Consider the following 23,859-nt stretch of genomic DNA (forward strand, 5'->3'; position numbering starts at 1 on the left):
CTGGATCTTTTGGCAGCCTCTTGTGATGCTGACCTCCCCACCTCCTGGGTCCCTTCTCCTCCTCCTTCCTAGGTTTCAGAACCTGCTTTCTGGTGGTTCTCCCCAACTCCCTGACCCTGACCTCCCCACTGCCTTTTCAGGATTGTTACTGTCCCACATCTCTACCTGCCTGTCTCATAATCATTTCAAACCTCATTTGCCCTAAACCTAATTGTTATCTTCTCAAAGCTGCTTCTCTTCCTAACATCCCTATCCTTTCTCAAGGGCATCATTGCTTTCTAGTCACTTAGGCTGGGAATCTTGGAGTCCCCTTGAAGCCTTCTTCTGTATGCCTCGCCCCTTCAATCAGCTGCCAAATCTGGTTGATCACCACCAAAATTATCTTTCTTTTCTGGACCTTCTGTCTGAGAATCAATATTAAGTATCAGTTCCAAGGAAAAAGTATAGGAAGAGCTGGGCAATGGGGGTCAAGTGACTTGTCCAAGGGTCACACAGGTAGGAAGTAACTGAGGTCAAATTTGAACCTAGGACCTTCCATCTCCCAATGCCACCTACTGCCCCTTCAATATGTTTCTGATCCATGAGCTTTTCTCTACTTATACCATAACCACACTAGTGCAGGCTCTCATGGTTTTCTTAGTGGATTAGCCTAGGGATGGTATACTACTGCCCCAGCTAAGGAGTTTTTACATTTTAAAATAAAGTTCTTGTATTAAAAAATGTAGAAACCATTCCTCGTTTTCAGGGCCACAAAACCAGGCTGCAGCTGGCCCTCCAGCTCCTATCCCAGCCCACCAGCTTCTCCAAGCCATCCTTCCCCAGCTGCCAAAAGGATGCCAAAGTCCAGAACTCACCATACCACTTTCCTGTCCCTGAAGCTTCATAACCTCCCTACTATCCTTAAAAGAGAATAGAGACCAAACTCTCTGTTGGAAAAGGAAGGCCCTTCATGATCTGGGTTCCAGGTTGATCGACAACCCATATTTTCGCAAATATCTGGCCCTAATGGCTGTTTTCCCTATACATGATATCCCAAATCTCCTGCCTCTTTGTGTTTACACAGGCTGTCGCTCATACCTGGAATTTCTCCTTCCTCATTTCAGCCTCCAAGAAATCCAAGCTCATTTTCCAAATACCACCTCCTTTAAGAGACCTTTCCAGATTCCCTTTGGATCATTAGTGACCCCCTTCCAAACCCAATTACTGTGTATCTGTGTTGTACAAATGTTCCATTTACTCACCAGTAGGCTGGCCACTTGGTGAAGAATTCTTTGCCCACAACAACTCATTGAACAAAAAATTCAAAATGGCCCTTGGTCCTATGGAGGTGCCACCATGGTGGCAATGACAGTGGCAGAGTGTGCTGAATATCAGTCTCTAGTTCATCCAAAAATGTTAACTATTGTTATTGCCCCCCTCCTCCCAATATAAACAGGTCAAGCGAAAGAACTTCCTATATTGGCTGTGTTAAATAGAAAAAATAAGTTTCATTCTATAGTGAATCCATCCCTTCTCTGTGGCCAACATGACTCATTTCTGGAATTGGTCACTGTTTAGATGTGGGATCCTGGTCCGGGGATGTAGGAGTAAACCCGGTCCTAAGGACTAGCATTATGGGCATTCCTGCTTGAAATAAAATGAGGAGACGGAAGGAAGAGACAGCTAAACAGGCTTGTTCCTGGACTCTCTTTGAAAGGCAAACAAAGCAACAAATCATTTCATGGGTATTTGGCCATCCTCAGCTTCAACAATCTTACTAATAACTGGTGGGGGGAAAACCAACCAACCATGAGGTAGAGAAATTCTATTAAGAACACACTGGGGTGGGGTGGGGTGTGTGGCTTGGTGGGTAGAGAACCGAGCCTGGAGACAGGAAGTCCTGGCCTTGTTTTTCTGCCTTGCAACTGATACTTACTATCAACTCTTAAGATAGAAGGGGGCGAGGGGGGGCACAACTGGGTAGCTCAGTGGATTGAGAGTCAGGCCTAGAGACAGGAGGTCCTGGGTTCAAACCTGGCCTCAGACACTTCCCAGCTGTGTGACCCTGGGCAAGTCACTTGACCCCCACTGCCTACCCTTACCACTCTTCTGCCTTGGAACCAATACACAGTAATGACTCTAAGACAGAAGGGAAGGGTTTAAAAAAAAAAAGATAGAAGGTAAGGGTTAAAAAAACAACTGTCAGACTCGTCAAATTAAATCAAAATAAACCTTGATAATCAACGACTTCCACATTAGTTGATGACAATAAAAAAAATCTTGGAAACCATTATTTGGGGGAAAGGAATGAGCGAAACCCCAAACTTAAGTTTCACACAGAAGCTTCAAATCTATTTATCATGAATACTCCAAGAAAGGAACCCAAACTGCTAGACATGCAAGCTCCCAATAACGTCACAAAGGGGTTAAGGGGTATTTGAGTAGAGGAATGGACAGTTCTTTTTTAATAGCATCACAGTTTCTCCCAGAATCCTTCCCGCTGCCCCATCCAGAGCCATCCCATGACAAATGACCCTTGAAGGTCCTGGGGGAGGGGGAGAGAGAGGCAGACCCTCCTTTCCTTCTTCAGAGGCAGGCTTGTTCTTTGCTGGCCCTTGTTTTGTCCTATTCTTTCAGTTTACATTGTAGTAGTCAGAGTGTCTACTGTTTTCTTGGCTTTGGCATCAGGGTGTGTAAATCTTTCATTCCTCTTTTATAGTTTCCAGATTCACTGTTCCATTACATTTATGTGCCATTCTCTGTTTAGCCTCTTTCCAATCAATGGGCATCTACTTTGCTTCCAGTTCTTTTGCTACCACCAAAGTAATTCTTCTATCCATAGTAGGGTGACTTCTAGGTGACAAAAGCCAAGGGGAGGGTATGGACATTTTAATGACTTTATCTACATGAATTTTTACCATCTTACAAATAATAAAGGAATAAAAGATTCCAATAGGCATATAATCTGTATCTCTGTGCTGGACCCTGTGCTAAGGGCTTTCCAAATTTTATCTGGTTTGAGCCTCACAACAACCCTCAGAGGCTGGTGCTATTATGAGCCTCGTTTTACAGATGAGGAAACAGGCAAACAGCAGTGAAGTGACTTGCCCGGTCACACACTAGGTAGTGGCAGAGGGTGGATTTGACCTCGGGTCTTCCTAATTGCAGGCCCTGCACTCTGTTCACTGAGCCATCTAACTGCCACAAGAATGTTTATTTGCAGAAAGGGCGCTTGATGATGTAGAGCAAAAAATATCAACAAGGTGTATGCCAGACATCTCTCAAGCTCGGCTATCATTCCAGGAAGGCTCTGACTCCAGGATAAGCTTCTTTGAGACCTCTGTCAGCCACTGTTGTGGGGGAGATGGAGCAGAGTCCCAAGCCAAAAAGGAAGAACAGGAAGATCCTGATGTCCTCCAGATAGTCCTGCTGGTAGGGGGCACTGAGCTGACATGTCAAGCTTTGGAGCAATTACGGGGCCCCTAGGGAGACAGAGAAGACACCCAGCCTAACCAAGCACATGGAAGAAGCAGGAGATGAAGAAGGCCCATTATCCAGGTTACAGGACACAGGTAAAGGGGGAAAGCTACTGTGAGATCACAGAGAGATTACGTATGTGGAAACCCCTGAGATCACTGAGGACACACAAGGAAAACCTACCCCTGCCCGACAAAGACATGGAGACAAATGAAGAGCTGAAAAGCGGGCCAGTTCCCACTGAGGCAGCACTGTCTTGGGGTGGGGAGGGGGTGAGGTAGGACACAAGGCAGAGGTGAAAAGTGTGGGCAAAGAAGAGATCCAAGTGCTCCAAGAGCAGAGAAGGAGGGCACACTGGCAGAGACGACACTGCAGGGGACTTCCATGCAAAATACTTTCTTTTAAACTTTTAAATGATTCCTTCTTGAGAATCCTAAGATTGCCAAACTAAGGAAATACCAGTACATGATTCTTTACAAAGAAGAAATAGAAACAGCAACAGTAGGCAACTGTCTGATGGCCAAGACCTTTGTATTTTTTCTTTTTAAAAGTCTTACCCTCTGTCTTAGAATCAATGCTCCATATCAGTTCCAAGGCAGAAAAGCAACAAAGACTGGGCAATGGGAGTTAAATGACTTGCCCGGGGCCACACGGCTAGGAAGTATCAGAGGCCAGATTTGATGCCAAGACCTTCCATTTCCAGGCCTGGCTTTTCAATCCGCCAAGCCATCTAGCTGCCTCTAGTGAAATTTCTAATGGCTATATAACCTCCTAATTAAATATCTCCATAATGAATAAGTAGATGGCAGTAACTGTCCCTTATAGGCCAACAACCAGAAATGGTCCTGTGCATATGTTGTTATTCAATTTCTAGTTGGAGCAACAAACTTGTTTGTGAAAAAAAAAAAAATCTATACTTGTGGACTATCTTGTATATACTGCTTATATGCTGCTTCTCCCAGAATATAAGCTCCTTTGGGGGGAGGGTTCATTTTTTTGGCTTTGGCTTTGTATCCCCTGGGCACAGTGCCTGGCACCATTTTAAGTGCTTAACAGTTACCTGTCAGGTGTTTAAATTACTTTAAATGTACTACCATTTAAAATTTTTTCACTGAATTCCTTTAATGGAAAATTGTTTGTAAAACAAATAAACATCCCTCTTTTCTGCATTTAGCTCCCCATTCATGGAATTTCCCCTAAAAGTGAGACATTAAATTTCTGTGATTAAAAAAAAGAATCATTTACTAGAGAGCCTCTAGTCTACTTGATCTACTTTTCTCTCTGGCCTTACAGAGTATGATGCATTGGAAACTGTTGAAAGAGATAACAAGGCATTTCAGTGGATAGGGAGCCAGGCCTGGAGATGGGAAGTCACTTAATCCCAATTACCTAGTCCTTATCACTCTTCTTTCTTTTTTTTTTAAACTCTTACCTTCCATCTTAGAATCAATACTGTGTATTGGTTCCAAGGCAGAAGAGTGGTCAGGGCTAGGCAGTGGAAGTCAATTGACTTGCCCAGGGTTACACAGCTGGAAGGTGTCTGAGGTCAGATTTGAACCCAGGACTTCCTGTCTCTAGGCCTGGCTCTCAATCCATGGAGCCACCCAACTGCCCCCCTTATCACTCTTCTGCCTTAGAACCCATATATAGTATTTGATTCTAAGATGGAAGATAAGGGTTTTTTTAAAAAAATGTGTTAAGGCCAGATTTCCAAAAAAATTGAAATGAAACATATTAAACTATTTTTATTCATCTTTACTCAAACTAAAAAGGTACCAAAAAGTTTCCATCCCTCATTTTGGTAATAAGCACTTAGAATGAGGAAGGAAAAAGAATTCTGCTTACAAATGAATATTCAAGTTCAGAAATAGAACATGCACAAGACATTTTTCTATTTTGCTAAATTGGACAGAAATCCAATCAGATATATTCAAAGTGTCTCTCACCACAAAGAACCAAATTCTTACTATACTAAGCTGATAGATGACAGGTTACCCAATGGCGGAAATACCCAAATGTTAAAGAAGGTTTTTGATTTATCAAGTTTATAGGAATAAAGGATACAAAGTGGCATTCTAAATGCCTAGCCTATCAACCCAGTGCTACCCAAACTTGAAAAATCTACTACCTAAGGACACATGCTGGGAAAACAGTAACAATGACATCTGATGAAAGTCACAGTGGTTCTACAAAATAGCCTTCAAAGGGAGCTGCTGGGCTACCTCTCATGGAGAATGGGTTCCAAAGGGTTTTACTGACCTTTTCATTTTGGCAACTAATGTGAGGGAGTAATTCCAGCAGTCTTCCCATATTTTCTGTCTTTCTTTTTTAAACCTCCACCTTCTGTCTCTTAGAATCAAGAATCGATTCCAAGACAGGAAGGAGTAGCAAGGACCAGGTGTTAAATGACTTGCTCAGGGTCATATAGCTAGGAAGTGTCAGAGGCCAGATCTGAACCCAGGACCTCGTGTCTACAAGTCTGGTTATCTCCTGAGCCATGTGGCTATTTTCCCTTTTACCCATACTTTTTAATAAATGACTTCTTAAAACAAGTGATTTTGAGACTTGAGTGAGTGATTCACATACGCTGTTCGTTTCCCCCTACCTTCTAACACAGATCTCCCAGGAGTCTTCTATTTGGCTTGCTTCTCCAAGCACTTTCATTCCAAATACACATTTCTCATAGGCCTATGAACCACAGCTAATAATATGCTCAAACCATATGGTCATTGTACGAGAGAGACAAGTTGTTGCTAAGTGCCTAGCAATAATGTTACACAAGAACCCCCATGACAGATTTAACAGTTAACTGGCATACTATTTAAAGTCCTTACTCCACATATATTTGAATATATTTACATATTTTCCAGAATCTGTTATTAGCTTTTCCCAATTTTGCCAACTGTGACCTTAGACGTGGGGAGAGAATGGCGAGATCTGTAAAGCGCCTGCAGGATCGATGTCGGCCAAGGATCGAACCTGCTCTAAGCAGCCCTCGGCCACTCTTGGATTATGATTTTGGCCTCCCTCTGCACAGATGTTGTTCTTAGAGGCACTTGAGTCATCTGAGCCTGAAAGGTTCAGAAGCTTCATCATGCAGATGGGCTATTGTGCTTGTCTCTTCAGGAGACTTTTCAATGCCTCATATGGTTATTAGGATGTTGGCAGATGAATCCTCTGAGGAGGAGGGCGACAAAGTCATTTCAGGTCATCCAGTGAGACTAACTTCTTAAAAATATGACAAAGGTCATCCCCATGGCAGGGCCATCCATATCAATGAGAGTCAGGTATTCTTTTATTGCAGCTATTTAAAGTCAAGAGAAAATCATTAAGAAATCTAAAGGTTAGATTTTCTTCTCCTTGAGCTCAATGGATTTCACACAATCCACTCCCCCCAGCCTGGAATCGTCTCCCCCTCCTCATCTCTGCCTCTTGGTTTCAAAACAGCTCAAACCCACTCTCCAGAAGAGCTCTTGCAGTTTCTCAGCCCACTGCTTCACCACCACCACCGCCGCCACCACCACTACCACCCAGGTCTGCACTCTGAGGCTACCACCAATTTACACTGCTTTTACCTACAATTTGTTGCATCTTGAATGAAAAGGCAGAGGGCATGCTTTTGCCTGTCTTTGTTTGCCCACATTACCTGGCACATAGTAAGCACTTAATGAATGCTGAATTGATTTGACAACCTCATACACAAAAGCTTTATCATAAAAGAGTCTCAGCTTATAGTTCATTATACTTCCTAAAACCACAATCCTCATGATTCACCAAAGATTTGGAAAAGATCGAAAAAAGACCTGGCTTACAAAATCTCCTACCTACCTCCCTGACTCTGGGCAAGTCACTGAACCTCCCTCTCTCAGCTTCAGTTTCCCAGCCTGTAAAATGGGCAAGTACCTCCCCAGGATTATTTGGAACCACCAAGGGGAGGGAGAAGAGAGAAAGACAGAAAGCTTGGTAAACTTTAAATCCCTTTCTATTATTTCCTCCTAAAATTTGTTACTGCTATGAGTTTTTATGGGTTTATTTTGTATCCTAATATTTGCTAAAGACGCTGTCTCAATCAATGTTTCTCTGCTAATGAATTTACACTGGATGTCCTGGAGACATTTCAAATTCGACATATACAAGGCTGGAACTCATTACCTTTACCCCCGAGCCTAACCCTTCTTCTACTGAAAGTCCTGATTTTTGTCAAGAATTCAACAGTCAGCAAAGTTTTACTCACTCCTTACCCTCCCTCATCCTACCTATCCAATCTAATGATGAATCTTGCCATTCCCACCTTCTCCTTTTCTTGTGGTCACTGCCTTAGCTCAGTCCCTTCTCATCTCTTGCCTGGACTATTGCAATGGCCCCCTGCTCTCCTTGCCTCAAGTGCCTCCTATTCTAAAACCATCTTTCCCACCAGAGTCAGTGATTTTCTTTAAGCCCAGACAGCTCCGGTGACGCCACTCTCCCACTCAGTAAGGTGGACCCCTTTCATTGCTGGATCCTCTGGCTTAGTAAGTCCTTTATGACCCAAAATATCTGCCCAGCCTCATGTGTATGTACCAGTCCTTTCCCTCACTTTATGGTCCAGCCAAACTAGCCTTCTTTCTGTTCTCCTCCAGCATCATGCCTTTGCACTGATCAAACCGCCATGTCTGGAATGCACCCTGCTTGTCTCCACTGCCTTTCCTCCAAGACAGAGTTCAAGCACAACTTTCTACAGTAAATATCCTGTTCCTGATCCCTCCAGCTGCTTGAGCCTTTCTTCTACAAAAAAAGCCAACCAATTTAACTCTATTTTGTATACACTGATTCTGTCATTTTTACATATAAGTGCAATATATAAATATCTAGATATAAATACGTGCATGCTATCTCCCTAAAGAGCATCAATGCTCTTAGAGAGCAGAGATGGTTCATTATTTGGTCTACTAACAATACCTGGCACAACGCTTAATAAATGCTTGTTGGTTGTTGACTGATTTGCTGTTTTCTAGTTAGTTTTGCTGATGTATTTTTTTTTTCTTTTTTAGTCTTTGTTTTAATAGATGGCTATGTAGCAAGATGTGGGCATAAATATAGTAGGATGTGAAGGTGATGTGAAAACAAAAGGATCAATATTTTTTTTAACTCTTGCTTTCTGTTCTAGTAACAACTCTTAAGACAGCAGGGCAAGGGCTAGACAAATGGGGTTAAGTGACTTGCCCAAGTGGTGGTATATGGTTGTAATGGAATACTATTGCGTCAGAAGGAACAATGAACTGGATGAATTCAGAAATACCTGGAAAGACTTACATAAAGTGATGCAAAGTGAAGTGAGCAGAACCAGGAGAACAATGCATGCAGTAACAGAAATATTATACAGTGATCAACTGTGATGGTCTAAACCATTATCAGAAAAGCAAGTTCCCAAGATAACCCCAAGGGCCTCATGAGGAAAATGCTACCCCCAGCCAAAGAAGGAACTGGTGGAGTCTGAGTGCAGATCACAGCAAGCCATCTTTCACTATATTTCCTTCAGGAGATTTCTACTGTATGTGTGATATGCATCTTCTGTCAGGACACGAGCAACTTGGAAAAGTACAGATATAAACTACATCAGACTATTCACTGCCTTGGTGGAGGGAAGGAAGGAGAAAAATCTGAATTTTTAAATGTCAAAAAACAATTGTCAAAAATTGTTTCTATATATAACTTAAAAAAAATTTTTTTTGATTGGACCTAGGGGTAGGAGGAACACGGGGCAGGACAGGGTGACTTGCCCAGGGTCACACAGCAGGAAAGTGTCTAAGACCTCTCTCAGGATCATGGATTTGAACTCAGATCCTCCTGACTCCAGGTCTGGTGCTCTATCTAGTAAGACTTTTAGCTGCTCTGATCAATAATTTTTTTTTAATTTTAAAAATCCTTACTTTCCAGTTTAGAATCGATACTGTGTATTGGTTCCAAGATAGAAGAGTGATAAAGGCAAGGCAATGTCTGAGGCCAGATTTTGAACCTAGGACCTCCCATCTTTAAGCCTAGTACTCTATTTACTAAGCCACCTAGATGCCTTCCAATCAATAAATTTTTAATGAAAAAAACCTCTAAAGCCTTAGATAAAAGTCAGCTCTTGATGGACTAGTTTTGTACAAATGTATTCCCTTAGATAGCTTTAGGTGAGAAGACAGTCTTTGCACAAGCTGGCTCATCTAAGACACCACCTCAGCAAACCATCTGAATCATGAAAGCATGTCAGATCAAATGTGGCGGCTGTGTGGAGACAAATTAAGTTTAGGGCCAGAGTCCTTCATTATAGCGAAGGCATCTCTGGGCTAGCAGTACCTTGGGGTTTGATTCAAAATATTATGCAAAGACCTGCTTTCAGTTCAAAAAAACTATTAACGGAAACCTTCTGTATCACTAACAACGGCACCAGAAGAATCTACAAAACTTGGTTTCATAAGAAACAGAAATTATGAAAGGGCAAACTGTCCTCACGGATGAAAACATCTTTGCACCCCAAGTTCAACAGGGAACAATACAAAGGAAACATTTAATATCTGTTGAATTACTTCTTTGCATGTTGGCTGCTTTAAAAAATTTTAATGACAAGAAAAATAACTCCTCCAACTACAATATTGAAAATTAATCTCTAGCCTTTACATAAACACAAAGGCTGTTGTAACCAAGGTGCTAACCTAAATTGATGTATCAATATTAACATTCGAATCCTATTAATATCTAAAGCACATAAGCATCTCCAGGAGAACATTTATGTTTATTTTTTTAAAACACAGGTTTTTGCCATGGGAACAGCTTAGACTCAAAAATATCTGGGGCAGCTGGGTGGTTCAATGGATTAAGAGCCAGGCCTAGAGATGGGAGGTCCTGGGTTCAAATGTGGCCTTAAGACACTTCCTAGCTGTGTGACCCTGGATAAGACAATCCCCATCGTCTAGCCCTTATCACTTTTCTGCCTTGGAACCAATACAAAGTATTGTTTCCAAGACAAAAGGTAAGAGTTTAAAAAAAAAAAATCAAAAAGACCACTAGCCAGCATCTCCTATGTTCTCCTGCCTCCCGTGTCCTTCCTTGTCCACATTCAATACTAATTACGTATGTACATACACTGATATACGAGTTTGATGACTGGGCCATTCCATTTGCGTGTCTGTCTAGAAAAGAAGCACTTTTTCCTGGATGGATTATTAGTGTTATCTCTTTAGAGTAAAGTAATAGTGCCCATCATATCCCTGATGCTATCAGGACAAGGCTGTCCACAAACAGGAACATCTCAGGGACTTGCCCAACTGTAAAGGAATCCCTCTTCCATTCAGATCTTAGCACAGAATGTCAAAAGCAGAGGGTGACTAAAACCTTTACCAAGTAAACATCCCCCTCTTTTATCGGTATGCCCTCCCCATTTGAGGCACAAACCTCTGAGCTGTGTGCCCTGTACACAACACACACACACACACACACACACACACACACACACACACACACACAACTAAATATCAGTTCCAAAGCAGAAGAGAGGTAAGGGCTAGGCAATGGGGTTAATTAATTTACCCAGGGTCACACAGCTACCTGTGTCTGGGGCCAGACTTGAACCCAGGACTTTCCCTCTCCAGCCCTGGCTCTCTACCCACTGAGCCACCTAGCTGCCCCATATCATCTTTTTTTTTTTTTTTTTTTAAATTTTAAACCCTTAACTTCTGTGTATTGATTTATAGGTGGAAGAGTGGTAAGGGTAGGCAATGGGGGTCAAGTGACTTGCCCAGGGTCACACAGCTGGGAAGTGTCTGAGGCCGGATTTGAACCTAGGACCTCCCGTCTCTAGGCCTGGCTCTCAATCCACTGAGCCACCCAGCTGCCCCTGCCCCATATCATCTTAACCTATACATCCCAGATAGATTCCGGGAGGAAATGGAGGCTCGGGTGGCTGGTTTCAGAGGGGACCTGAATCCACACAGAGACTGCCAAGTTAGTTACCCACCATCCCCTCGGCTGCTCTGTTTCTCTTGTTACTTACATTCACTACCGCTGGCATTAGGAAAGCAGGTTATAAGACTCTGATATTTATGAACTGACTTTATGTGATAACTAACTGGTACAGCGGATAGACTGTTTGGCTTGGAGTCAGAAAGACCTGAGTTCAAATCCTTCCTCAGGCCCTTACTGAGCTGTATGACCAGGCACAAGTCACTTCACCTCAGTTTCCTCATCTGTGAAAGCAGTAAAAGTACTTTGAAAACCTTGATGTGCTGCTATTGTCATTGTTGTTGCTGTTACTAACTATGCTAGAGTCCCAGTTCCCCTGCCCCCCCAGACTTCCTCACTTTGGTATGGAGCTAATGGAGCCCCACTTGGGAGCCCTGGCAAGTCTCCCAAGCGGGATGGTCTCTGGAGAGTCCTTTCCCCATCCCCTCCCCTTCATAGCCTGCCTGTCTGATGTCCAAGGGCCAGACTGGCTCCACTGGCCAGGCTCATCACTGAGCTGGCTCCGGCTGGGCTGCTGGTACAAAGTGGGGGCAGGGAGGGTGGTAACCATGGAAGGAGTATTCACAGGATGAAATCAAAGATCTGATATGCAAAGGAATGACAGTACCACTGGTCTAACTAAACCACTAAGCTGAACACAGCTTCTACTACAGTAAGAAAATCAAGGCCATTTTGTGAGCTCCCTCCTCTCCCCTCGTGAATGCCTCATAACCCTGTCTCTGGTGTGCCACATTCTCTCTTTTCTTCCTTTGGTCTGTCCATCGAGAAAGAGGGGGTCTTTTTTGCCAAGGCCAAGCTCTCTACTCGTACTCTTGATTCCCCCTCCCATCTCTTCTGGAAACTTGCCCCTTCAATCTATAAAATAAGGGATTTGGACTAGATGGTCTATGTGACTCCTTTAAGCACTAAATCAAGGATTCCCATGTCCCCTCCTCAAAAATACTAAGTGGCTCCCTATTGTTTTTAGGGCAGCAGAGAATTCCAGAAAGCCCTCCACAAGCAGGCCCTAATCAACCTCTAGGATCAGATACAAATTCCTCTGGTTAAAGCACTTTACTCTCTGGCTCCAACTCGCCTTTCCAGGTTTAACATATTTAACATGGCTTGTGTCCCTCAGACACAAATACCTTCTCAAACCACTGAGGTCTGACATACTCCACTATCCCAGGTTTGGTTATACTCCCTCCTCATTGCTATCTTTTAGAATCCCTGTCATATCCAACTCTCCATGACCACATTTGGGGTTTTCTTGGCAAAGATACTGGGAGCGTTTGACATTTCTTCCTCTAGCTCATTTTACAGAGAAGGAAACTGAATCAAACAGGGTCAGGCAGCTAGTGATGAACAGAATGATTTCAGAAAAAGCTGAAAAGACTCATATGAACTGATACAAAGTGAAGTGAGTAGAACCATTGTATACAGTAAGAGAAATACTGTACAGCGATCAACTATGAAGGCGTTCTTCACTAAACCAGTGATGGCAAACCTTTTAGAGACTGAGTGCCCAAGCTGCAACCTTTACACTGCATGTGAGCCCCACCACCATCCCCTCTGCTGCCGCCTTACCCCAGACAGGGGAGGGAAGAAGCGCTCCTATTGGGCTGTTGGAAAGAGGGGCAGGTGATGAGAGAATTGTCCTCAGGCATGCGCAGAGAGGGGAAAGGGAGCAACCCCTTCCGGCACGTGTGCCATAGGTTCGCCAACATGGGCCCAAACCATAATCAGCAAAGCAAGTCTCTAAGGTAACCACAAGGGATACATGAAGAAAATGATCTTCACAGTCAAAGGAACTGTTGGAGTCTGAGTACAGATCACAGCATGCCATTGTCCACTATACGCCCTTCAGGCCATTTCTACTGTAACTGTGATATATGATTTTTGTCATGACATAAGCAACAATGAAACATGTATCACATGAAAAATGCAGGTAAAACCTATATTTACCAATTACCAAAATTGTACCAAAACACAATTACCAAAAATTGTTTCCATGTGCAACTGAAAGTTTTTTTTAAATTTTAGGGGGAAAAAAAAAGAAAAGCAGCCTAAGGGCAGCTAGGTGGCTCAGTGGATAAAGAGCCAGGTCTCAAGTCAGGGCACAAGAGTTCAAATCCAGCTTCAAGACACTTAGCTGCATAATCCTGGGAAAATCACTTAACCCTAACTGCCTAACCCTTACCACTCTCCTGCCATGGAACCCATCTTTAGTATGATTCTGTTAGAACGTAAGGGTGAGGAGAGGAGGGGAGAGAATAATAGCAGCCTGAGCAGGATGATTCAAGGTCAGAGCTGAATTCCAACCAATCAGATCACCTGATCCCAAGGCTAAGGCCAGGTCCTCCCATTAAATCATGCAGCCTTGTGCTGGAGGCCCAGATGAAGAATTCACCCACAGCTATAACAACCACACCCACCAAGAAAAACTTTGAATTTTTCATCCTTTAATTTTATTGGCAAAAGACAGAGTTTACTTTTGAAAGAACTAAAAAAAAAAAAAAAGCAAATACTGTTATTTTAAAAGAATATTCTTGAGGATTGCTGAACTATTCCAGAAGCTCTATCTGTCTTTGCTGTCAAGACTATAATGAGTATGATGATTAAAAATAACTTAATTTAGAAAATAATGCCATTAAACATAAAAAGCAATTTCTTGACTGAGTTTTTCCATGTTAGCAATGGTTAATATGAGTAGGATTCAATTGCATTTAATGAAAGTTTTTGTTTGCCTAATGATATTTCTTAAAAATCAAATTTCTAACTTCCTCCAAATGCACTCAGACTTCTCAAAGCACAGGTTTTGTAACTTAATATTACAAAAGCCAGGACCCACATATTTAGTTGAAAAACAACAATAAAAACAACCTCAGGAGCAGCTGGTTGTGGAATTCTTAACTGGCAAGATTGCCTCAGAATATTTTTTAGGAGTGAAAGAATGTATGAGAAATATTATACTTCTCCTCTCCACTCATTTCATTATTTTCAAATAAGCTGGAGCCTAGGCATTTATTTTTGCTGTCTTACTGTGGGACAATACTCACAAATTACCTTAAATTTACCTGTTACTTTTATAGTATCAAACTTCAAGGGGGTAAGTCAATGGTAAAAAAGCTATTTGTACAACAAACCACAAGAAATGATATTCAATTCAACAAACATTCATTGAGCCCCTGCTCTTTGTCAGAGACCCTGAGTGAGACACAAAGTTGAGATGAAGGTGCCTGGCCAGTGTCAGAGTCAGAGCAATGTGGCACACAGACAAATATACATCAAGAACAGTTGTGGAGAACCCACAGAGTTCATCCATATGGAATAACACTGCAAAGGAACCACAAACTGAAACCAAACAGAAGAGTGCCCTGGACTGAGTTTGGGGAACTGGATGGTTCCTTTAGTGATTCAGGAGGTCTCCCCTAAAACAAAGCCATCCCATTTTAATTCCTCTATTCTTCTAGCCATGTATGTTACATATGTCTGTGATCCAGGATCCAAATGACTGATTTCGAGGACCTCCTCCACAGATACCAGGGTGGTGCTTGGTGAGCAACCACAGCTGTTACATTACAAATATACTGCATAGTTGTGGGACAGCATAAAGAATGTATAACTAGAAAATGAGGATGGGTTAGCTGTGGTCCAGACTAAAGGGCACGCAGGTAGTCTTATGCCCCACTAGTATCCACCTAAGGAAAAGAGGCCCTCAGACTGGGGTTACAGGAACCTAGAGTAGTCACCAAGGATGGGGTGTAAGCGATCTGCCTCAGGGAAATCACCCACATGGTGAGAGATCACAGAGCTGTCCATCCAAGTGTGGGCAGACCACAAGCTAAAAAGGTGGTGAGCATCCTGATGGCTAAGCCACTACCAAATTGGGTTCAGCAGGGTCTGCTATGTCAGAGGACCCCAGGAGATCCTGTCCATGATGAGCTAAAGCAAATCAAAAATCAGTGTTACCAACTTTAGAAAGAACCAAAAGGGAGAGAACAAGAGAGCTGAGAAGATCCTGAGACAATGAATCCAGCAGGGATCAGAGATAGGATGGCTGAACAGACAACTATCAATGGCAAAGTGGACTAATGGCTCTAGATTTCTGCCACTGTGAACTACAGCCTCATCTGCTGTGGTTTAATTCAAACATTAAGCACCTAATATGTGCAAGCACTACAAGAGATGGACTATTTCTCCAGAAGCTGAAAACAGTCTTGTTTCTCAACAAGAAAAAGAATTAATTCTATCAGGTTTTTGGGCTATGAGCTAAAAAAGTCTCCACACAGATTTCACTGATGTCAAATTAAAATGGACTTTAATTAAGGAGCAGATATTACAAATCTTTCATTTTGCACGAGTACAAAATGAGCCTAATGCAGTGATGGCGAACCTTTTAGAGATGGAGTACCGTGCCCTGACCCACCCCCATCCCAAGTGCTGTGCTTGCCCCACTGCCTTACCTCAGACAGGGGAAGGAGAAAGTGCTCCCACTGGGCTGCTGGACAGAGGGGTGAATGAAGTGAGGAATGTCCTGTGAGTGTAGAGGGGGAGGGGAGTGGCCTCAAAGCTCCACTCTTCTCTAGCTCTGTGAGCTGCTCACCTTACCCTCTGTGTGCTCCCACTGGGCTGCTGGGCAAAGGGGAGGGTCATGGGAAAAAATGTCATCAGCATGGTGGAGAGGAGGGGAGCAGCAGCTCTGCCCAACTCCCTCTGCCTTTCTACTAACAAACTGGGGGTGGCAGTGGGGAAGGAGGATGGCCAAGTACCACAGAGAGAGCTCTGCGTGCCATCCTCGGCACCTATATCACAGGCTTGCCATCACTGGCCTAATGCAAGTTTACTCTTATGAGCAAAAAATGCCCCTTTTCTGGTCTCTGTATCCTCAAGGTCTAGCATAATACACTGAGTTATGCCAAGCATACAGTGTCTCGAATTTAAAGTAAAATTTGACAAAAGTACCACCAACAACCTAAAGTCCTGGAAAAGTCCTCTTCAAAATCATGAATATCACCCTTCCTTCCTAAATTTATATCTATTCTTGATCAAAGATGGGTTATCTAATAGAATGGCATTCATTTTGTTTTAATTACTAAAATTACAACAGTATTTTCTACTCTGAAAAATGAGCACTAAACTCTGAAATGATATATATGAGGTGTTTTCTATTGTAAAAAAGAGAGTATTCTTTTGGTTACATTTTGAGCTATCTCTCTAGGCTTTCGAGGACCAGCCCAGGGACTTGCCACTTACAATTTTAAATCCCAGAATGCATTTTTCCTTGACAGCATATTTATGATGAAACTTTCAGAAACAAAGCATGTTTGTAAGCTGTGGCTGAATAGAAGCCATCAATGCACTGGGAAGACAGAAAAATGCCATTCAACAAATATTTAGGTTCTCAGCTCTTCTCTCACAAGCTCACTGCCAGGATCCTCTGCTGCAGTTGCATCCCTTAGACAAGATGGTGAAGGTCAGAGTCAACGGATTTGACTGTATTGGACGCCTGGTGACCAGGGCAGCATTCAACTGCAGTGGAGTAGAAGTTGTGGCCATCAATGACCCCTTCACTGACCTCAACTACATGTTTTACATGTTCCAATATGATTCCACCCATACAAGGGCACTGTAAAGGCAGAGAATGGAAAGCTGTTGGTGATCCATGGAAAAGTATTACCATCCTCCAGGAGCAGGATCCCGCCAACATTAAAGGGGGAGATGCTGGAGCTGAGTACATTGTGGAGTCCACTGGTGTCTTAACTACCATGGAAAAGGCCAGCGCTATTGGAAGGGTGGAGCCAAGCAGGTCATTATCTCTGCCCCTTCTGCTGATGGTGAATCATGAGAAATACGATAATTTCCTCAAGATCATCAGTAATGCCTCCTGCACTAACAACTGCTTGGCCCCCTTGGCCAAGATCATTTATGACAACTTCGGCATTGTGGAAGGACTCAAGACCACAGTCCATGCCATTACCGCTACCCGGAAGACAGTAGATGGCCCCTCTGGCAAGCTGCGGCGTGATGGGCGTGGTGTTGTCCAGGATTTCATCCCTGCTTCCACTGGTGCTGCGAAGGCTGTGGGCAAGGTCATACCTGAGCCGAATGGGAAGCTTACAGGCCCGGCCTTCCATGTTCCTACTTCCAATGTGTCTGTGGTGGATCTGACTTGCCACCTGGAGAAAGCTGCCAAATACGATGACATTAAGAAGGTAGTGAAGCAAGCTGCAGAGGGATCCTCGAAGGGCATCTTGGGCTACACAGAGGACCAGGTTGCATCCTGTGACTTTAACAGTGACACCCATTCTTCTACCTTCAATGCTGGAGCTGGCATTGCCCTCAATGACTATTTTGCCAAGTTCATTTCTTGGTATGACAATGAGTACGGTTACAGCCACCGTGTAGGAGACCTCATGATGTACATGGCCTCCAAGGAGTAAAGTGGAAAGCCGCGGATCTTCATCCTCAGTCAAAAAAAAGAGTAGTTCTACCACTGGGGAGCCTACATCCATAATAACCTATATCCCTATGCTGGGGATCCCATGCCCTGTTCAAATCCCTGCCCTGAAACACCCCTGTAGTGGGGAGAGGGAGCATAGAGTCCTATCTTGTGTACCATCAATAAAGTCATCACATTCAGTGCTTTTATACACACACACACACACACACACACACACACACACACACACCAAGCACCTATGATATGAAAATGAACAAAGCAGGATCCCTAAACTTTCAAATATATGTCAAGAATCATGGAGCTATCTGGCACAAGGAGAAAACGCACTGTAGAGAGCACCACGTTTATCTGTGTATAAGTTTCTGGCCATGGGGTCCTCCCTCACAAAAAGACCAAGAGCATGAACTGGCACAACAGAGGATTCCTGGAGATATGCACCTACCCAGGGCACGAGCTGGGTGCCCAAGAATAAAAATATGGTCATCAGTCTGTCATACACAACACTGTGGAAGTCATGGCCTTCAAGGACAAGGCTAAGTTTGTCTTCAAGTCTCTTATGCTATCTAAACTACAGTGAAACTGCATCAATGTGGAAGCTGTATCTGATTCAGTTCTTTGGGTGCTGTCCCCATACCCCCTCCAAAATCCTCAAACCTTGTAAAGAGCGACCTGCTGGGGTGAACCCAATGAGATGGGTTCCTCTCCACAACTGCCTCCAAATGCATCCAGAAAATGCACCAGATAGACTGGAAAGGAAGATAGCAGAGCAGAACTAGCATTCCAGTCAAACATTCCCAACATTCCCCTCCAAATAACCTATCAAATTCTGGGAGTGGCAGAGCCAATAAATGCACTTGGGCTGGAAAAATGCTCTTGGTGACAGCACTAATGGCGGGCCTTGCAGGCAGCAGCAGTCTCAGGGGCTCTCGGCTCTGAGATGGTAAGAGAGTCAGATGAACTAGTCAGAAAGAAACTACAGAAGACCTCCTATGCTAGCCCTGGGCACTGTCTGGCAACTCTGTTGGCCATTACTCAGTTCCAAACACAGTTCAAAGGCAGGAAGGAGTGTTTGCAGATGCAAGGAAACCAGGGCTCTGGTCACAATTTCAGGGCAGAGAGAAGGGCTAGCATTTATATGGCTACAGAGGGGCAGGAGCTCTTCCTGGATAAGGAATAGAGCAAAAACCAAAAGAGCAGTGACCACACCTCTCTCCAGATCATCCCACCTTAGAAGTATTGAAAATATAAAACTTCCAGAACTAGACTGAAGTTGGGATAGTGCCCTGCCTGCCCCAAGGTAAGCAGAACCAACTTTAACATTATTTAAATGTTTTTAAAAGTTCAAGTATATAGATTTGATATGGGCTTGAAAAATAAACAATAACAAAAATAACCTGACCACAAAAAGCTACTATGGTGACAAGGAAGATCAAGACAAAAACTCAGAAGACAATGATGTGAAAACTGTTATAAGCAAAGGTACAAAAAAAGGAAAAAAGGGAGAGGGAAAAAAGCAAAGTGGGCACAAGTCTAACAAGTATTTCTGGAAGAGATAAATGAGATTTTTTAAAATTATATTAAAAATCAAACTAGAGGGGCAGCTGGGTAGCTTAGTGGATTGAGAGTCAGCCCTAGAGACGGGAGATCCTAGGTTCAAATCCAGCCTCAGACACTTCCCAGCTGTGTGACCCTGGGCAAGTCACTTGACCCCCATTGCCCACCTTTACCACTCTTCCACCTAGGAGCCAATACACAGAAGTTAAGGGTTTAAAAAAAAAATCAAACTAGACATGGTAGAGAAAAGATTGGGAAAAGAAATGAGAGTGATAAAGGAAAATTTGGAAAAGAGAATTAATAACTTAGAAAGAGGAAAAAAATTCTATAAATAAATAACACCTTAAAAAACAAAACTGACAAATGGTAAAAGAAGTGCAAAAGCTTCTTGAGGAAAATAATATTTTTTTTAAAGTTGTTTTTTTTTTTTAAATACGCCTGATCAAACCCTGAAAGGGAAATCCAAAAAAAATTGGTGTATAATTTGTCCAGCCCAGCTCCACAAAGAATGAAAGATGGGGCTGTGAAGACAAGGGGTGGAGAGAGTACTCTAAGCAACCAAGGAGGTAAGGTGGCACAATAACACAATGGTAGCTTCCAGACAATATCAGGGTTCCATTCCAGACCTTACTCAGGATACCACAATGGCAGTTTCGTTGTCCTTTACACCCAGTTCTGGGTCAAATATCTAGGTCTAAGTGAGAAGAAGACCCATGCATAGGAGTGGCATTGACCCTGGGCAATGTACCAAGAAAGGAGAAATCCAGAGTAACAACAGCTGCGTAGCTCAGACCCCAAACTCAGACCAGGCACTTTGAACATCCAGTAGAGGAATAACTAATACAGGAATGCCAAACCAAAGGAGCACCTACAATTCTGCCCTGATTAATCAACAGATTTTCCAGCTGGCTGATAGAGGCAGGGCCCAGCAGCAATATACTCTTGGACAGACTCAAACCCAGATCAGTTATTTGCAGAGCTCAGACCTCAGGGACAGCAATAAGATTTTGTCTAGGATCAGTTCACTTTGAAAACATTGGAAGCTTTTGAATCCCCAGTCTATTCCTGAGATCCTAGGATACTCAAAACCCAAGAAAGCAGCAACAGGACCAGCCTAGATCTTCCCTCCAGCAGTATGGCAGAATCTAGCCCTGATGTCAAGCCCAAAGTCAGGAAGTAAGCAGGAAGAATAGGTAAACAAAAGAAGAACAAAACCATAATGAGTTATTATGGTGGCAGGAAAACTCAAGACACAAATGCAGAAGAGAATAATAAGTAGAATAATAAGTAATGCCTTAAAGAAAAACATAGCTTGGTCACAAATTCATCTAGAATTCCTGGAAGAGATGAAGCAAGAAGAGTTTAAAAAAAATTTTTTAAAAATTTTTAGAAACAAAATTTTTTTTGAGAAAAAAATAGAAAAAGAAATGAGAACCATGGAAAAAAGAACTGGAAAAAGAATTATTCTCTCAGTACAAGAGGTATAAAATTTTGCCCAAGCAATAAACTACCTGAAAATTAGAATAGACCATACAGAAGCTAATGGCTTCATGAGGCAAGAAGAAATATTAAAACAAATCAAAAGCCAGAAAAATATAAAAAACACATAGATAATAACTGGCCTAAAAAATAGACAAGGTGAAAAATTTTAAGAATTATTATACTAGGAACAGTTAGATATTTCAGTAGATAGAGAACTAGGTCTTGGGTTCAAATCTGGTCTCAGATACTTGTAAGACAGAAGGCAAAGGTTTAAAAAAAATGAATCACTGAACTTTCTACTATGGTAAAAAAAAAAGCCAAGACATCATATATATATATATATATATATATATATATATATATAATTGATAGTAAGTATCAGTTCCATGGCATTAGAGCAGCAAAGGGATAAAGGGCCTTGCCCAGGGTCATACAACTAGGAAGTGTCTAAGGCCAGATTTAGACATAATATTTCAAGAAATCTTTTTTTTTTTAATGTCCAGATCTTTGAGAATAAGAGGGCAACGTAGAAAGAAAAAGAATCCATTATTTATCTCCTAAAAGAAATTCCCAAATGAAATCTCTTAGGAGCATGAAAATCAAAATCCAGAGCTTCTAGGTCAAAGAAAATATGCTACAAACAGTGAGAAAGAAGGAATTCAAATAGTCCTGAGGAGACACAGTCAAGATCACTATTCAAGCAGCTACCACTATAAAGAAGCAGAGAATCTGGAATACGATATTCCAAAAAGGATGTGGGCTTATGGTCAAGAATAATTTGCCCAGCATTCCTGCTGAAAAGACCAAAGATAGGGAGCAACTCAACAGTTCAAATACAGGAGTGAAGAACAAGAGAAAAAGATGAACATGAGTGAACAATGATAAAAGGCTAAATAAGGATAAAATGCTGCCGTTAAAATATGGAGAAGACGATATATGTATACTCTCTGAACTTTAACATCATCAGGATCCCAATGAGACAAAGCCTGAGAGTTGTTCTGTTATTTGACAATCTTCTTAAGAATGGAAAGAGAGGGGAAGAGGAATACACTAGAGGGGTGAGGGAGAGTAGTGACAGGGGTTGGGAATGGGGGGAGTTTAGGGGAAATTATCTCAAAATCTGGATGCGGAAGTTCACATCTAATCTCAAGGAGAAGGGGGTCAGGGGGAGTAGTTGACACTTTTGAACCATCTAAACTGGCCAAAAGAAGGAATCTCTCTCTCTCAATCTCTCTGTCTCTCTCTCTTTCCCTCCCTTCCTCCCTCTCCCCCACTTCTGCCCCCCCACCAGGGAAAGGGCAAGAGGAAGGAGAATTAAAAGGAGGAGATAGATTAAGGAGAAAATTAGTCCTAAGCAAAACAAAATCTAAGGATATACAAACATATTTATAGCTCTCTTTGAGGTGGCAAAGAATGGAAATCTGAGAAGATACCCATAAGCTGGGGACAAGATGAACAAATTATGGTATATAAGTGTGACAGAATACCATTGTGCTGAACTCATATCAGAATGATGACCAACCAGATTCCAGGGGACTAATGATGAAACATGCTACCCACCGCCTCCTAAGAGAAAAGTGAAGAACTCAGACAGTAGAATGAGAAAAATACCTTGTTGAATAAAGGCAACTTAGAAATGTTTTGATTGATTATACATGTTTATAATGGAGTTTTTTCTCATGTTCTCAATGAGGGAGAAAGAGTAAGATGGTAAATCTTGGCTCAGTAAAACAAAGAATTTTTTTGGAGAGCTTTCTGCTCAAGACTGCAGCCCTTCAGAGGAAAATAAAATGGCTAGTCTACCTTAAAAAAAGGAGGGGAGAATGAGTCCTCAAAAGAGTGCTGTCTATCAAAATAGTTAAAATAGACATAATAATGGAGATTTAAAAATGTTATTATCATCAGTTAGGGCAGCAAGATAAAATGATGTTATGAAAATAAAAACCAATTGTATAGCCCTAACATAAATTTTTCCAAGACACAATTAAGATTTGTTTAAATTTAAATAAATATTTCAGGAAAAAGGCAACAGAAAACAGTTTTAAGTCATTACTGAAAATTAAATCCAAACGGAAATCTAATTGCCTTTGTAGGAAAAAACCCAAGTCTCTGGAACCTTCATTTGTCAGGGAAGGAAAACTGCCCCTGGTATTTTTTTATTAGCTCTTAGGCACACCCTTTTCCTGCAATTAAAAAGCAAAAGGCAAAAGACCTGATGAAACCATCTCCCTGCAGATATTTAGGCTTTGGCTAGCCAGATGCTGGTAGGCACAATCGAGTTTTAAAACCCTAAAGAATAGGATAAAATAATTCGCCAGGGAGAGCCATTAGAGAGTGGTCAGGGCCTGATCCAACTTAGTTAAAATATATTGTTACTACTCTGTCCTCAAGGTCTTCAAAACAGCTTCACACCTTGAATAACTCTTGCAGAATAATTCTGTAGCTTTATTACTAATAATACATAAGGATGGAGCATTTAGATGGCTCAGTGGATAGAAAACCAGGCCTAGAAAGATGGGAGATCCTAGGTTCAAATCTGACCTCTGACATTTCCTAGTTAGTTGACCTAAGGCAAGTCATTTAACCCCCATTGTCTAGTCCAGTGGATGGACAAACTACAGCCTGCAGGCCCTGAAATGTTCTATCCAGCCACAAGACATTATTCCTAATCTGACGAATACAATGAGTAAGATATAATAAAATGAAACTTCGAAAGAGTTGCCTTAGAAACAGACTGACAGATGAGCATTTCCTTTCCTTTGGCCCCTCTTTAAAAAGTTTGCCCATCACTGGACTCTAGTCCTTACTAGTCTTTGGTCTTAGAACTGATACTTAATATGACTGTAGGACAGAAAGTAAGGGTTTTAAAAAACAATAATAAATTCACTATGGTGCCTGACATGCAGCAGGTACTTAATAAATGTCTGCTGAACAAAAACTAT

At 42.2% G+C, this 23,859-nt stretch overlaps 2 protein-coding genes across 2 annotated transcripts in view; one reads left to right on the forward strand and one right to left on the reverse strand.

Moving 5' to 3' along the window:
* The window catches only part of NADK (NAD kinase), a 48,323-nt gene that overhangs the window by 20,780 nt on the left and 3,684 nt on the right, over positions 1 to 23,859 (reverse strand). The gene's annotated exons all lie outside the window — the stretch shown is intronic.
* On the forward strand, positions 16,886 to 17,861 carry LOC123240928 (glyceraldehyde-3-phosphate dehydrogenase-like). Its single transcript, XM_044668641.1, has 2 exons — positions 16,886 to 17,044; positions 17,109 to 17,861. The coding sequence occupies exons 1-2, from the start codon at positions 16,886 to 16,888 to the stop codon at positions 17,859 to 17,861; spliced, it is 912 nt and encodes a 303-aa protein (XP_044524576.1).

This window comes from Gracilinanus agilis, chromosome 3, assembly GCF_016433145.1.
Source record: "Gracilinanus agilis isolate LMUSP501 chromosome 3, AgileGrace, whole genome shotgun sequence".
NCBI lineage: Eukaryota > Metazoa > Chordata > Mammalia > Didelphimorphia > Didelphidae > Gracilinanus > Gracilinanus agilis.

Excerpts from the sequence above, each read along its gene's own strand:
- LOC123240928 (XM_044668641.1), top strand. The coding sequence starts at position 16,886 with ATGGTGAAGGTCAGAGTCAACGGATTTGACTGTATTGGACGCCTGGTG. Across the intron at positions 17,045-17,108 it reads ATGATTCCACCCATACAAGG|GAGCAGGATCCCGCCAACAT; the intron begins GCACTGTAAAGG and ends ACCATCCTCCAG.